The following is a 15693-nucleotide window of genomic DNA, read 5'->3' as shown; positions in this document are numbered from 1 at the left end:
AGAAAGAGCTCTGTCCCTTGGCCCATCGACGGAGACCAAGCCACTGTAAACACACACACGGAGCCAAAGCCGAGGCCGTGAAGGGCACCGCGCCAAACGCAGCCTCCAAGTCCTCTGCTTCTGGGGCTTTTGAACTTCAAGGACACAGGCCATCTGTGACTGATCGCTCATGAGACACAGGAGCGTGTGACCCCAGGCCAGCTCAAGCCTGCGATGGCCACGCATGGCAGGATCCAGTCACGTTCCGGAGCGTCACTCTCAAGCATCTGGAACCCGCCCCAAGCCTCCTTAACACTTCTCGATGTCCTATTTGGGAATCCGTTTTCCACAGATTCATCCAGAGCCTCTCTAAACCCAATTATTCCTTCTCCCGTCTCCCATCCTGGTAGAAGGAGTTCTGGAAGATTACCACGATTGTTTGGGCCTCTTTTTATTTATGCTACAACAATCTCTTCCAAGTTCCTGTGGCAGCCCCCAAGTTCCAGCCCACCGACCACCAGAACGCGAGTCCCCATTCACTCTCTCCTTCGTGGACCTCACCTCTGGCTCTTCCCAACATGCATGTCCCACCCTGTGGCAGCCCTTTTGGATTTTCCTTCCCACACTTTTTAATTACAAAAATAATCCTTGAATCTATGCCGCTGGGAAAAGATGCTAAAGAGACCCGAATGGAGGGAGGAAGAAAAAGGATTTCCACCCACCTCACCAACGACCACCACCCCTTGCCCTCCAGCCTCTGTTCTCTCCATACAGGTCCCTGCAAGAGCTATTTGCCTACAAGCTTTATTTCTGGACATTTACATACCCATAAATCAGAATGGCTTTTGCATAAATGAGATCATGTTAACTCTACCATCCTACAACCTGCAAAGTTTATCTTTTCAGACTCTTCTCCTATGGAAATGCGCAGAGGCCACACGACTGTGGGTGTTTGGAGAATACTACTAATAGAGGCCATGGGCAAGTATTCCCAAACACAATGAGGGAAATAACATTGTATGCAAAGTTTTCCAGAAGCACTTCTTGGCTTTTCAGAGTCCCGCCTTACCCAGCCGTTCCCGGCAGAAAACATCCCTGTTTCCCGGGGCTATAAGACTTTGCCAGGATTCATCTTGGTAGCTCTCCCAGGTTCGGTAAATAAATATCACGGAGGAGAAAGAACTGGGACCAGTCTCTCGCTTTCCTCTGTAATAATAATGCCAAGTAGTGCGGCAGAAAGCTCGGGATTTGGGGAAAGCCAACGGAAGGTCAATCTGGAGTTGCCACATACTTGGGGACCTCCCTCTGGAGCTCAACTTTCTCCCTGGAAGGAAGGAACGAAGGAACGGTTATGCTGTAACAGGTATCCTCGGAGTGGTTTTGGGATCAAAGGGCGTGGAAGGTACGAATGAATAGAGACCTATGACAGCCGTGTGGGTTATAATTATTAAATGAGGAAAAGTTGGGCGCCTGGATGGCTCAGTGGGTTAAGTCGCTGCCTTCGGCTCAGGTCGTGATCTCGGGGTTTTGGGGATCCAGTCCCGCATGGGACTCTCTGCTTCGGCCCGGAGCCTGTACTAGTGCTCTCTGTCTGTCAAATAAATTTTAAAATCTTTTAAAAAAAAAATGAGGGAAAGCTAAATTCGAGTGAGCTGTGCAAACGAGGTGTCTGGCAACTTTTCCTCGAGCGCTTACGCGTTTTCTGGGGAGAATTCAACCGCGCGGTGAGGAGACGCGGCCCCAACCGTCCCGGGCGGGGTGGGGGTGGGGGGGGTGGCCAGGGCGCCACCTGCCGGCCGAGGCGGAGGCCCCGGGTGCGTCCCGGCACCGTGGGCTCCGTGACCTCGCTCCTTCGCCCGCCCCACCGCGGATCCAGCCCATCCGAGCCGAGCCGAGCCGGGCTCCTCGTCCCAAAGTGGCTGCGGAGGCGCAGCCGAGGCTCCTCCGCGGCCTCAGCCCTCCAGACGGGACGGAATCGCCCCTCCGGTGTCCTGGGGCAGCCGGCAGGAGACGCGGGACACCCGGACGCTCGACCTTAGCAACCCGGGAACCTGCTCCCCAACACAAAGCCGCGGCCGCGCAGGTGAGCGCGGCGGAGCCACGTGAACCCGTAAACGCGCAGGGACCGAGCCACGGTCGCCCCCTCCGCGCGCCCCTGCCGCAGACTGCGGCCACCCTCCCTCCGACCCGGGAGCCGAAGAGGGGGAGGTTGGGAGAGCAAAGAAAGGAAGAGAGAGGGTGGGCGCGGCCAGAGACCACCGCAGTCCGGGCCCCGCACCTCCGGACCCTCGGCCCCGCGGCCGCAGCCCCACCGCCCTGCGCCCCACTCCCCCCACCACCGCCGCCCAGCGCCCCCCCCTCCGGCCCGCAGCCAGCCCCTTGTCTGCGGCCCCCAGCTGAGGGGGACCCCCAGCCCTCAGCCCCCCAGGCCCCGCAGCCGCGCGCTACTCACCGGCGGCTCCCGTAGCCGCTGCCGGGGGAGCCGGCGGCCGGCTCGGGGTAGCCGTGCTGCTGCAGGGCTGCGGCCGGGAAGGGGTACAGGAAGCCGGTGGCCAGCGCCGACCCGCAGAGGCAGCAGCACGCCCAGGGCAGGAGGAGAGCCAGCTTCATCTTGCGCGGCCGCCCGCGGGGGCCCGGAGCCCGGGCGGGAGCACAGGCGGGAGCGCACCGGCGGCCGGACCGAACCCGCGGCCCCCGCCGGGAGCAGAGCGACGGAGGCGGCGAGCGAGCGGAGCCCGGCCGGGAGTTGGAAGTTTCTGGGGGGGGCGCCTACGCCTCACCAGGGCCGCCTTTTCAAATTCGGCGAGGTGGGCTCAGCGCCGTCAAAGGGGGCGTGGGGCTTTTTCATTAACCCTCGGCGGTCCGCGGCCGAGGAGGCGCCAGTGGCTGCAGGCCTGGGGGGGGTCCTGCATCCTCGCGCACACGCTCTTTAGAACCTTCCCGAGCGAGCCCTGTTCGGGTCCGCAAACGCTCGTGGGGCACCCACTCTATGCCTGGCGATTTCTCCTGGGCAAAGTTGTTTAATCCCCACAACATTGCCCTCTGTGTTAGATGGCACCGTTCCCATTTTTCAGAGGTGGAAACCGAGGCTCACGAGAAAAGCAACGCGGTCCCTGTCCGAGGCCCTTTGGGCCAACCTCTTGCACACCCGGGCTTCCCTAGAATCCTCTTCCCGTTCACCTCCACCCTCTACCTCCACACCCATCTCTCCAAGGTGAACGGTAGCACAGATGGAGGAAAGCGCGGGGTCAAGGTTGAGAAGTTGTTTCTGGAATTACCCATTTGTGAGGCATCAGATCTGGAAAGTAGCTGGGGGGAGGGGAGATCTAATACAATCCCACTTCCCACCTTTTACAGAGCCCACCGACCAGCCTGGCCCCAAACTGATCTCTTCTGGGCTGCAGGATACCCACAGAACCGCTCCTCATGCAAGAGACAGGTGGGACCTGAATCCAGCCTGTACCCCACTCCCCGGGTTGGGAGTCCCTAATTTCTCCACCTAAGCATCCTAGGGGCTGGCAGAGGCCCTAAGACTGCCTCTGGCCCTGTTCACAGTGGGGAGCTCCCAGTCTGTAAAATGTCAGTAAATCTGGAGAGAAGCCATCCAATAAGGAAGTGTTTAATGGGTTGTAATACATTTGGGAAGAGAATTATGGGATTGTTTTTAGAGGAAGGCGGAGGGATGCTGTTGGGAACCTGGCCCGAAAGGCCCCCTCCGGTGGCTTTTGCCCGGTGGCTTTTGCCCTCTTTCATTCATATCCCATAGGTACCCCCTTGAGTACATAGCCCAAAATCTCATATCCAGCCCATTTCACCCTCTCTCCCAAACTACCCCCTCTTTCTCCACTTAGTGCCCTCAAATCCTGCCCAGGTCTTTTCAGTGGCACTCCCACACTTCCCAAGTGTCGAGTTTCTCAACAGACTCGGGATGGATGAGTCGGTCTCCGCATGGGCAGCCCATAATGGGAAGCGTCACTTGGACCTGGGACGACTTCCTTTTCATCCTGTCCTCCCTCCCTCTCTCAAGGCCTAGAAGATTTGGAGAATTTGGGGTGTCAGCGGAATTTCAGGGCCTCCCCCAAAACTGATCTGTGCTCCCTGGACAGCTGGCTAAGTCCCAGGAAGTGATGAGGTCATTCCCCATCTCCCAGGAATTTGTAAACATTCTGTCTTTCTTCTTCCTCTCCTTTACTCTCAGAATGAGACAAGAGAGATTCCATGTTATTGTACATGACCTTTATGCTGCGGGCATGACAGTAAGAGAACAGATTTTTTTTTTTTTTTTTTAAGAATCTCCTTTTTATCTTAAAGTCATTTTTTCCCAGGGCCACAGACTGCACCCCAGCTAGAGGGACCTAGGAGAGGACAGAATAACACTACTCTTTGTTTTGTAGGATTCTTTTAAGGTGAAAAGCTGTAGGAAAAGAATTAATTCATCCCAGCAACTTCAGAACTTGGGGCAGTTGTCTGAGGTTGGTCCTTTTCTTCATACCTAGGCCAATAAAGCTCATTCTGGCCCCATGACCACGAACCAGACAACTTCTGTGTGTCCCACACGGCGCTGCCTACAGTGAGGGCAAGTACAGAAAGAGAATTTGTTTACCCCATTTAGACCACATGTGCTATTCTTTAAGAAGGCTTTAAAATGGCAAAAGCTCTGCGAACAAGAGGAGGTTCCATTTCGATGGTAAGGGGAAAAAAAGACAAAGATGCCTAAAATCAAGAAAAGAAATTAGGACGTTTCCCACACCAGCCAGACCCAGAAGCCCTAGGTCTGCTCCTGGCTCCCCCACTAACTTGTTGATGACCTTGAGTAAACTCCCTTCTCTGGTATCCCCACCCCACCCCCGACCCCACATCTTCATTTGTAAAGTGAAAAGTGGTTTGGCTTGTCTCTGAAGATCTTTCCAGGTCTGGTCTTCAGTAACTCACTTTTCCCTTCATCCTCCACTCCCCTCTCCAAGGCAGCTGTGGATATAGCCAACCTTATCAAGCTGTCACTCTTGTAGGCCAGATTTGCAGCAGCTGGACCCCCCCTCCCCACCAGCAGGGCCTAGAAGAATAGAGAAATGTTCACGGCATCACACTCTAAACTCCTCCCCCCTCCCCCGCCCCAGAGAACACCAGTGAGTAGAGTCCAACTCCAACTAGTACCAGCTGTGTGACCTTGGCAAGTGACCTAACCTCTCTGAGCATCCTTAGTCTGTAAAATCAGTAATAATAACAGCACCTGATGGATGCGTTTGCTAGAAAAGAATTTGATGAATTATTCACACAAAGTGCCTGAAGGCTGCAGGTAATACCTTATAATGCTCGATAAACATTAATTATGATCATTTGCAAGGCTTTGGTGTAGAATAATATCTAAGAACACCACCCTTCCCAACCCCCAGCCCCCTGGGTGGGGCTGACCAGGAGGCTCCTATCCCAGAGTGTGCAAAGCCTTCTCCAACGACTCTTGGAGCCCCAGGATGAACCCATTATTGTCTTATTCTGTGGTCAACAATTTAAAACAAAGCTTTATTTTTAGAATAAATACAGGAGGGGCACCTGGATGGCTCAGTCAGTAGAGCATCTGGCTCTTGATCTCAGGGTTGTGAGTTCAAGACCCACATTGGGCCCAGAGCCTACTTTAAAAAAAGAAAAAAAGATGAAATTTTTAAGAATAAAATAAATGTGGGGGAGATTATTGTGTAAAATAGGTAATTTGTGGGGGTTTTTTTAGGTGAAACAGGCTTGTGGGGATTGCAAGAGTGAGGAGGTGTGAGCGCCCCCAAAATAAGGACAGGTGGTACCCTTAGAATTGAGTGGTCCTCAGTCATAGAATTGATCAGCTGGCCTTGTCAGCACACCACACAAGCACCCGTCTGACTATTCCACAGCCGTGCCTGTGGCACCCCCAAAAATATGCTAACACTTGGGAAAAGGCAGAAGCCGCCATTGCCAAGGGCTTGGAGCTGAGCTCCGTGCAGGGCTCGCTCCTAACCCTCTCTTCCTCCACGACCCTGGGTGATCCCCTAACCAGCCCATCCCAACCTCGATACAATGAAAACCCCACCAACGGGGACTGGCAGGGCTGCGCTGAGTGCCTCCACTGTTGACACGGACAGGAAGGGGTTCTCAGGATTCCCATTTTTCAGACAAGGAGTGGAGCGAAGTGATTTGTCCAGGAGCCTGTGCCCACCCCGTTTCCTAAGTTCAAAAGTGCCTTTAAAAAGGGGGTTGTTTGTACAAAGAGGGATCAGATTTCCTGGTGGAAGGAGGCAAACCCCACACGCACGTGAACGTGTACGCGCACACACACACACACACGACTAGGGGGGCTCCTCCTCATCTGTGTTACCAGGCCTTTCTGATAAGAAAATATCAGTCAGCATTCTCTTCCGCAGACAAAAAACAGATCTTCTATTCTGCTGAAGTCAGCAGAACGAGCCCCTCACTGAACAGAGAAGAAAATACTCATCAAGCTGAAGCCAAGGTAAATATTGACCTTCTGGCATGATAAATCCTCCTGTTAATCTAAAACAGAAATCTCCCCCTCCCCCCAAGTGCCCTGTTGGACGTGATTCTGCTGTTTCCGCCCCCCGCCCCCCAGAAGTTCAGAGAGGCAATGTAGGACCAGAGCAGTTTTCACACTGGTTTCTCCAGCTGCCCCTAATCCCCACTGTTCTGGATCCCAGGACAGCCCAGAAATGGGCTGAGTTGACTCAAGGTAGCGGGACAGTCACAATAGAAGGGCTTCTTTGTTCTGGCCGAGCTTTCTGTCCTTAGCCAGGCCAGAACTCGAGCAAAGCATGGATATTTTGGAAGCTGTGAACCCTGAATTTTTCTTCTTTCCCCGCACACCTCCTGAGGTAGGGGTTGCTTCTTTGCCCAGCAAACCTACAGGTGTGAGCTTGCCCGTTTCCCCAAACATTGGCCATGAAGTAGACGTTCAGAAGACAGCAATTGGATGCCTGTCACAAGAGCCCATGTTCTTAAACAGAAGTTTGAAAGAAAAAGCAACCCAAAAACGGGTCAAAAACAAAACCTAAAAAAAAACACCAAGAAAAAGGGAGTCTGTCCAGTCGCCAGTAAAATACCGAAATCTCAATTCACATGGTGATGGGTTTTGCTTCCTGATGTAGCCACAGTCCGAACAGTGCTTCTCAAAGAACTTACCGAGACGGCTATGTGATAAAGACAGAGAGGGGACACCTTAGTGAGCTCCATCTACTGTAGTAACAGAATACCATAGACTAAGAGGCATAGAAAGAACAGAAATTTATTTCTTACCGTTCTGGGAGCTGGAAGTCCAAGATCAAGGTGTTGATAGACTTGATGTCAGGGAAGGGACGCTTCCTGGTTCAGGAATGGCCATCTTCTCGCTATGTCCTCACATGGCGGTGGGGACAAGGGAGCCCCCTAGGGCCTCTTTTATGAAGACACTAGTCCTGTTTGGGGAGGGTTCCACCCTCCTGAGCTAAGATCCTCCCAAAGGTCCCACCTCCTAATATCACGGTACTAGGGGTGAGGATCTCACTGAATGATTCAGGGTTGTGGGGCACATACAGTCCCTTGCAGGTTACCCTAGCACAGGTGGGAAGATGGTGGGGTGTTCAGACACAATGACTCCGAATCAAGATGGGCCTCCCACAAATGCCCCAGCGGAGGGTCTGTGATGGGGAACTCTGCCCCCCGGGGGCAGGTAGGAGCAACTTAGGGAGGAAGGCTGGACTTGGAGGAGGGAAGACTAGCAGGAAGTGATCCAGACCTCCCAAGTCACATGGGGAAACAGAATTAAACGTGTTCTTTAAGCCTCAAGGAGGAATCGGGGCCTGATGGACAGACAAGGTCAGTGGAACATGAGGAAGAACTTCAGGTCAGTAAGTGGAGGTTGATTCAAGGCATCCAATGGATGGAGGAATCTCCCCTAAAAGCGCCTGGGTAAGTCTGGTAGATGTCACTAGTGCTCACCAACGTCTGGGTCTGCTGTGGTCTCCGGGCACAGAGGAGACCTCCCTCCCCAGCGCCCGTGCAGCTGGGGCAGGGCCATGTGTCTAGCTCTGGCCTGTAGGTTCGAGCAGAAGGGACCACATCACTTCTGAGCAAAGAGAGATAAGGGGCCCTTGGCCCTGCAGGGGCAGTTAGAAAATTTTCTCTGATGGGCAAGATTGCACCTTCGGGTGCCCGTCCTTCTGCCTCTTTGCAGGATCTGGGTCATGTCCATCTTTCACCAGCTGTGTCTGTCGAGCTCACTGAGCAGATCCCAGTGCATGATGAAGCCAGGAGCACAGGTGAGGCTCTGTGCTGGGTCCTGGAGGTGGCCGGCCAGGCTAGACAACAGTTTCAGCCTCAGCTGGACTTAGGGGACCCTGAGGAAGGAGGAAAATGAAGAAACATGGTCCCTGATGCCAGGTGATCCAAATTCAGCAACTCAGAGGAGGCTGGAGGGGTCTGGCAGCAGAGAAATCCATGCGAACTCACAGGAGGGGAGATTTGGACAAAGCCGAGAGGCAGGGGGAGCCAGGGCACAGCGAGGGACAAGGGCAGGATTATGTGTGGGGCCAAAGGGCTTGGGGTAGAAGGGCTGGGATTCAGCCAAGGTGCCTGCCCAGCTCTACACACCTGTATGCATGCCAGGAACCACACGCGTGTGCACTCACAAACCTCTCAAGAGCCGGCAAGAAGCCACCACCCCCAAAGTCAGTTGTTCAGGTTAACGAGGGCTTTACCTTGCTCTGTGGCCCGTCCCCCAACACCTTTCTCCCCCATTCCCCCACCCTGACTCCAGGATTCCATCCTCACCTCCGGGCCACCCTGGAAGCCAGGGCTCGCAAGGAAACCCATGAGGAGGACTTGTTTGTGGGATTCAGGGGACCAGGTTCGGGGCTAAGGGTGACTGTAGGGAGCCAGGTTCTTCTTAGAAGGAGGTCCAGAGTCTGAGGTCTGAGTGGGGTGGGGATTGCAGACGGGGGAGCAAATCGAAGGTATGAACAAAAGCCTGACATGACAGAGGACAAGCCCTGGACCCGAGTGACCATACAGAGGGTCCCGTTGCTCTGAACGCCCAGTCCCTGGGGAGGCCACAGGCCACCACCCCCGGATATGTGCATCCTCACCAGCCAGTGGCCCTCAGACTCTGCGGGTTCAAAGCTTCACTCCACTCTCTGGGGTCACTGCCCTTCTGCACTTGCGTGAATTAGGGACAGGTGGCCCCTAGTTTCTGGGTGGACACATACCCAACCAGGATGGGCCCACAGAGCCCAGGAGGGACACCAATCCCCTCTACAGCCCTGTGGGCCAACCCCCACCCCTGGATCTCCACCATGCACACACACTTCCCAGCCTGAAATCCAATCCCCTGCCCTGTATCCGATGGGATCTCCACATCTGGTCTATTCTGGATGGCTCTTCCATGCATTCCCGGCCTGTCTTCCCCCAAATGCGCACAACCTTTACCCGTGCTCCAGCCCCAGAACGACACTCACCTTCCCTCCACAGACTGAGATCCTTACAGACTGCTCCCCTCTGTCTCAAATGCCCTTTGCTACAGACTGAAGGTTTCTGTCCCCCGAAATTCACATGTTGAAATCCTAATCCCAAGGCAATGGTATTAGAAAGTGGGTCCTTTGGGAGGGGATTAGGTCAAGAGGGTGGAACCCCCTTGAATGGGATTAGTGCCCTTATAAGAAAGACCCTATCGAGCTTCCCTTGTCCCTTCTGCCATGTGGGGAGACAGACCCCTATGAACCAGGAAGCAGGCTCTCACCAGACCCTGAGTCTGCTGGTACCTCGGTCTGGGACTTCCCAGCCTCCAGAACTGTGGAAAATAAATGTCTACTGTTTTTCAGCCCCATTTCCAATCTGCAGTGTTCTGTTAGGGCATCTCAAATGGACTAAGACACACTCCCCCGCTCTGTCGGTCTCCCCACCTCCCCCACGGGCCTCCTCCAGGCTCCAAGTCTTCACCAATCTCTCTAGCTAGGACTGATGCCCATCCGGAGCTTCCAGAGATCTTTCCACAACCTTCTGTGCCCACCCCCATCTTCCCTGACCATGCTTACTTCTTAACGCATTTGCCCCCTGTCCTCCAACACACTGCACCAAAGCCGAAGGTCATTTCCCACTCATCTGGGTATCCCGGGGCCTAACAGGCTCATACTCAGGCAAAAGCTGGATACCAGAGCAAATCGGTGAGTCCTTTGCTGACTTTCCCGCAGGCTCCCAGGAAGAGGAGAGCTGGGGGCCAAGCTTGCCTGGGGGGGGGGGGGGTCGCATCTGGAGGACATTCCTGCTAGTTTTGAGCCCCAGGCAATAGTAACTGTCTGCTGTGTGACAGTTATTTCTTTGTTATTTCTTTGTGTGTGACAAAGAAAAAGAGAGATGCAGATGGAAATAGCAGGGGCTGGGGGGGGGGGTGAGGGGGGATGTCCTGTGGATAACCAGACCCATGAAGGAAACTGCCATTCATTCTAAGAGAAAGTGGTGCCCCCCCACACACACACATCTCTATCCAAAATTCATGCATTTACTCCTGAAGCAAGGATTGTCAGGTATAATCCTAAACCCAAAAGCCTCCAGATAGCCTGGGGCATATCAGCCGCCATCACCTTAGCGAGACTTACCCTGGAAGCCTTTGTTGCGCAAAATCCAAAACACCTTCCCCGGGGGCTGCTGGGAAGGCATGTTTTGCTGAAAACCAGACAGGAAGGAAGGCCGCATTCCCTAAGGGTGGCTTTGATACTAAGACCCAGAAGAAAGAGAAAGAAAAGGTTGTTCCACTTGATAAAACTCCGTTGCCATTTACTATTATGAAGTGTCTGTTTGAAGTCAAAACAAGTTCTAGATAAGCCCTTCATTGAGAAACCAGGGTGGGGGGGGCAGAGTGGAACTCTGATTAGAGAGTCATTAATTAAGACCATGAAAGCCCTGTGGAGTTTCCTTTGATTGGAAAAATAGGGGGCTGCAGAATTAAAGGCTTTGGGGGAAAGCTTTTCATGCTAGGGAGAGCCAAAAATTAATTCTAGGATTTTAAAATTAAGGCATCATGAAAGCTAAGGCGTTGGTTGTAACCAGAAGACCGTGTCAATTTAATCAGAGTCTTATGGGGAGAAAGAGAGAGAGGGAGGAACTGGGGGTTTCTGGAGGGGAATGAGGGGGGGCAACTAGGGGGAGGGAATTAAGAGCCACAGACTTCCAGCTATAAAATCAATAACTCCCAGGGAGGACAAGTACGGTGTAGAGAATACAGTCAATAATATCATAATAACTTTGCATGGTGACAGAGGGTAACTAGCTCATAATATCTGTAATTGTCGAATCGTTGTTATATACCTGAAATCCATGTAATATTGTGTATTAACTAAGCTCCAAGTTAAAAAAATTTTTTTTTAAATCTTATAGGGGAGCAGGGGTTCCGAGTAAGTAACCCATTTTGTTTCAAAGCCCGGCGCTGCCGTCTGGCTCCACTTGGAGGAACTTTCCATCTGTTCCGCGTGCCGGCACCGAGCCACCCAGAGAGGTTCCGCCATGGGGTAGCTGTCCCAAAGTCTGGGGGCACCCCTTGGTGCTACACAGAGACTGCTCACCCGCCTGCAGGCATCCGGGCCCAATGGGACCCTGGTTCAGACACTTTTACGGGGTGCCAGGGACAACTGTCCTAACCTTCTTGAACTTCGGTTTCCAAAATGGTACTCTCACCGAGATTCGCAAGGAAAGCTCATGCCTAACAGAAGCTCAACAGGTGCTGTTCTCTGCCTCAGTCCTCCCTCCAACCCATCCCCCAGTGGCCTTCAGAAAAGATGGTGTTAGAAAGCAGATCATGTCATTCCCTTCCCGGCCTTTGCAAGGGATCCCAAGGATTTGGATTTGATCTCACTTTAAGCTTGAGGCCGAAAGTCCCTCTTGGACCCCTCCCCTGCCCCGGCTGCTCTCCCTCAAACACCCGCAATGGCTCCCCATTACCTACAGAATCAAGTCTAAACTCTCCTTGATCTGGCATTCATAGTTTTCCACAACCTGGTCCCCAATTACCTTTCTAGAATCATCTGTCACTGCTTCCTTTTATATACATTAAATCCCAGAGCAAGCCACATCCACACAGTTTGTAGACATAAAATCCAGAGCATATATACGGGGTCAGGAAATTGTAGCAGCTAAGGTGAGATTGTACGGGGCTTGGTACCCAGGACCCAGAAGCAAAAGGCACAGTCCCCATCTGCCGAGCTCTTGAGAGGTGGCTGGTTCATAGCGAGATGGGATTCAGGGAAAGCATATATACCAGGATTTGAAGAATTCGCTCCAAAGTCTAAAAAGAGTATATGAAAGGGGCACCCGGCTGGTTCAGTGGGTGGAGCGTAAGACTCTTGTTTTTTTGTTTGTTTGTTTTTTAAAGATTTTATTTATTTATCAGAGAGAGAGAGCGAGCACAGGCAGACAGAGGCAGAGGGAGAAGCAGGCTCCCTGCCGAGCAAGGAGCCCGATGCGGGACTCGATCCCAGGATGCTGGGATCATGACCTGAGCCGAAGGCAGCTACTCAACCAACTGAGCCACCCAGGCGTCCCATGAGCGTAAGACTCTTGATCTCAGGGTTGTGGGGTCAAGCCCCACGCTGGATGTAGAGATTACTTAAAAATAATTTAGAGGCACCTGGGTGGCTCAGTCCTTAAGCATCTGCCTTTGGCTCAGGTCATGATCTGGGGTCCTGGGATCGAGCCCCGCATCGGGATCTCTGCTCAGCGGGGAGCCTGCTTCTCCCTCTGCCTGCTGCTCCCCCACTCTCTCTGTCAAATAAATAAATAAAATCTTAAAAAAAGAAAAACATAATGATCTGGCCTCTGGGAAGAGGTGGTACTGGTGCAGAGATTTTGATGATGGGAAGGAAGTACATGAGATGCTTCAAGGGGAGGGAACAGCAAATGCTAGAATGTCACAGTTTCCAGGAGGAGCAAAGAGGCCTGTGTGGCAGGAATGGTGTAATGCGGGAGGGAGAGGGGTTCGGATCATTCTACATATCGGGGGAAGCCAGAGGAAGTGCGGAAGGTGGCAGGAACACTACCACAGAACAGGAGAAGGAGGCTGGGCTGTGGACTTGGACCGTGATGTGTGCCTGGGTCCACAGGGCCAAGACGGGTGTTCCATTGTGAGTAGGTGCCTGGGACCCAGAGTCCTGACCGAAGCCCTGTCTGCTTTCATACACCAGCCCTGTCCCTATTCACTTCCCCATCAGGATCTTAACATGGTTCAGGGGGTAGCAGGAGCCTAGTACTTTTTAAAATGTTGTGCCTAGAGTGAAAGAACTGTGAATTATAAGGGGTCTTAGATCAAAATCCAATGCCAGGTGCCCTAGAGTGCTGGCTTTTCTGTTGGTCACCCCTCTCTGCTGTACTCTGAGTCTGGGGGGCTGAACATTAGATGCATCGCCTGGCCGCATCTAATGGATTCCTGGGCTCCAGCTGCTGCTTCCATGCTCCAGGTTGCAGTAGGCAGTAGGTCCCAACAGCATCGGTCCCAACAGCATCGGTCCCAATAGCATCAGTCCCAACACCCTTCCTCGTTCCTGGTTTGCTCCCTTAGCCCTGCCCCTATGCCTATTAGGCCTCTTTCATTGAAGCCTCTTCATTTGAACCATCCAGGATCCACTCTGTTTCCTGCCAGGGCCCTGGTGCATCCAGTTCGTAGAAGATAAAACTGGGACCCACGGAGAGCTGCATAACTTTTCAGGGTGGCCACATACATTTGTGTAGGTTGTAGCTGCACAACTTCAGGAGATGCCATTCACTTTGCAATCCATAGGAATGATTTGCCCCAGGTTTATGCAGTGCACATTCTGCAGAGCTGAACCTGATGGCTCTGAATGTGGCCATGGTCACCCAGCTCCTGGCACTCCAGAGGTGGGGTCCTGATTTGCGTCCTGTGGCTATTCCACTGCCCAAGGTACCTCTCCTGTGAGGCTGCAAATTGCAGTCCACCTCTTACACTCCGGGGACAGTTCAACCCCTGACACTTGCACATTTGCAGAGTCTCTCTAAAAAAGGTTGTCTTGGCTCTGCCTCACAAACTTCTTACCATAGATGACGATGAAAACCTTGGAGCATGTTTATTTTAAGGGTAGAATGACTAACATCAATAATTTGGCCCTGGTAAGAGTTGATTAGAAAAACCAGAATGTCTCAAAAAAACAAAACCTCTGTAATACCAAAAAACAGCAACAACAACAACAAAATGCTATTCAGACCAAAAAAAAAAAATGTTTGTTTGTTTTTTCAAAAATTCAACAACAGAGAGAACAAACATGTAATGTGGGTTTTAAATGATCCTCCAGGGGCTCCTGGGTGGCTCCAGGTGGCTCAGTGGGTTAAGCCTCTGCCTTTGGCTCAGGTTAAGATCATAGGGTCCTGGGATTGAGCTCCACGTGGGGCTTCCTGCTTAGCTGGGAGCCTGCTTTTCCCTCTCCCTCTGCCACTCGCCCTGCTTGTGCTTTCTGTCTCTCAAATAAATAAGTAAAATCTTTTAAAAAATAAATAAAATAGATGAAAATAAAAAGATCCTCCAGAACTCACTGAAAGTGGGATCTCCAGACACGGATGTAATGTCATGCAGCAGAAGTACAAAACACCATCCATAAAGAATTTCTCCCTTTGAAAAAAAAAAAATATGGAGCCTCTATCTAATCAAGCCTCTACACGTGGCTGTTAATTTATAGGCAATATGGGACACAAAGGAAGAAGAGGAAGAACCACCAGAAGGAAGCATTCAGCAAAGTCCAAATACAGGACATTCTGTGGGTCAGCTGACCCAACAACTTCTCCAAACTTCAGTGCATGAAGAAAAGAAGGCAGACCATTACAGATGACAAGAGACATAACCAAATGCCATGTGGGATCCTGGACTGGATCCTGGGACCGAAAAAGGACGCTGGTGGAAAAACGGATGAAATCGCAATAAACTGAAGTTTAATTAATCGTCACATTATCGATGTTAATTCCTTACTTTTGAAATGTGCCATGGTTGTGTAACATGTTGACATTGAAGAAAACTGGACTAAAGTATAGGGAGGGGAAATCTGCGCTGGCTTTGTAACTTTTCTTTGAATCTGAATTTGCTCCAAAGTTAAAAGGTTGGTTTTTAGGTTTTAGGGTGGTTTTTCTTTTTTTTGTCTTGTTACTTTTTTTTTTTTTAAGTAGGCTCCATGCCCAAGGCAGAGCCCCACATGGGGTTTGAACCCATGACTCTGAGATCACAAGTGGGATGCTTTACCACTGAGCCACCCAGGTACCTCTTTGTTTCATTCTTAAAGAGAGACTTAAAAATTCTAACAGCCAAATACAATGGGTGGCCCTCGTTTGGATTTTGATTTGAACAAATCCGTTGTAAAAACATTTTTAAGCCAGTTGGGGAAAATTTGAATATGGACTGGATATTGGCTAATACTAAGGAACCGTTGTTCATTTTATTAGGTATGATAATGGCATGGTGGTTATGGTTTTCTTTAAATCTCCGATCTGTTCAACATATGTGCGTACCAGTGAGACGACATGATGTCTGGAATTTGCTTTAAAATACTCCAGAAGGAGAAAATGATGGGAGATAAAATGAGATTGAAAATACCTGATAATTGTTGACTCAGACGATGGGTATATATTTGAAATTGTCCATATTAACAAGTTAAGAAGAAGAAGCAGGGAGAAGAGGAGGTCTGTGTTCTCCCTTCCCCGGTGAAGGGTCTAGAG

The 15693-nt window shown here is 51.7% G+C and overlaps 1 protein-coding gene and 1 long non-coding RNA gene across 6 annotated transcripts in view; one reads left to right on the top strand and one right to left on the bottom strand.

The window, feature by feature from the left end:
- The window catches only part of COL26A1 (collagen type XXVI alpha 1 chain), a 121853-nt gene extending 119106 nt beyond the window's left edge, over positions 1-2747 (bottom strand). For both annotated transcript variants that reach the window (XM_059155033.1, XM_059155034.1), the window contains exon 1: positions 2432-2747. In XM_059155033.1, coding sequence (XP_059011016.1) covers positions 2432-2589 — 158 coding nt within the window. In that variant the 5' untranslated portion in view covers positions 2590-2747. The remainder of the gene's footprint in view (positions 1-2431) is intronic.
- Positions 1779-15483, top strand: LOC131819741 (uncharacterized). 4 transcript variants are annotated; one of them, XR_009349310.1, is made up of 3 exons: positions 1779-2062; positions 3337-3418; positions 14667-15483. It is a non-coding gene; the product is annotated as an uncharacterized LOC131819741 (long non-coding RNA). The 4 variants fall into 4 exon arrangements; XR_009349311.1 differs by lacking the exon at positions 14667-15483 and adding an exon at positions 4476-5130; XR_009349312.1 differs by lacking the exon at positions 14667-15483 and adding an exon at positions 3851-4465.
- Positions 15484-15693: the final 210 nt, after the last annotated feature.

The sequence above is a fragment of the Mustela lutreola genome, chromosome 17 (genome assembly GCF_030435805.1).
Source record: "Mustela lutreola isolate mMusLut2 chromosome 17, mMusLut2.pri, whole genome shotgun sequence".
NCBI classification, from domain to species: domain Eukaryota; kingdom Metazoa; phylum Chordata; class Mammalia; order Carnivora; family Mustelidae; genus Mustela; species Mustela lutreola.
Note: the sequence above shows the minus strand (reverse complement) of the source record. Positions and strands in the feature narration are given on the sequence as shown.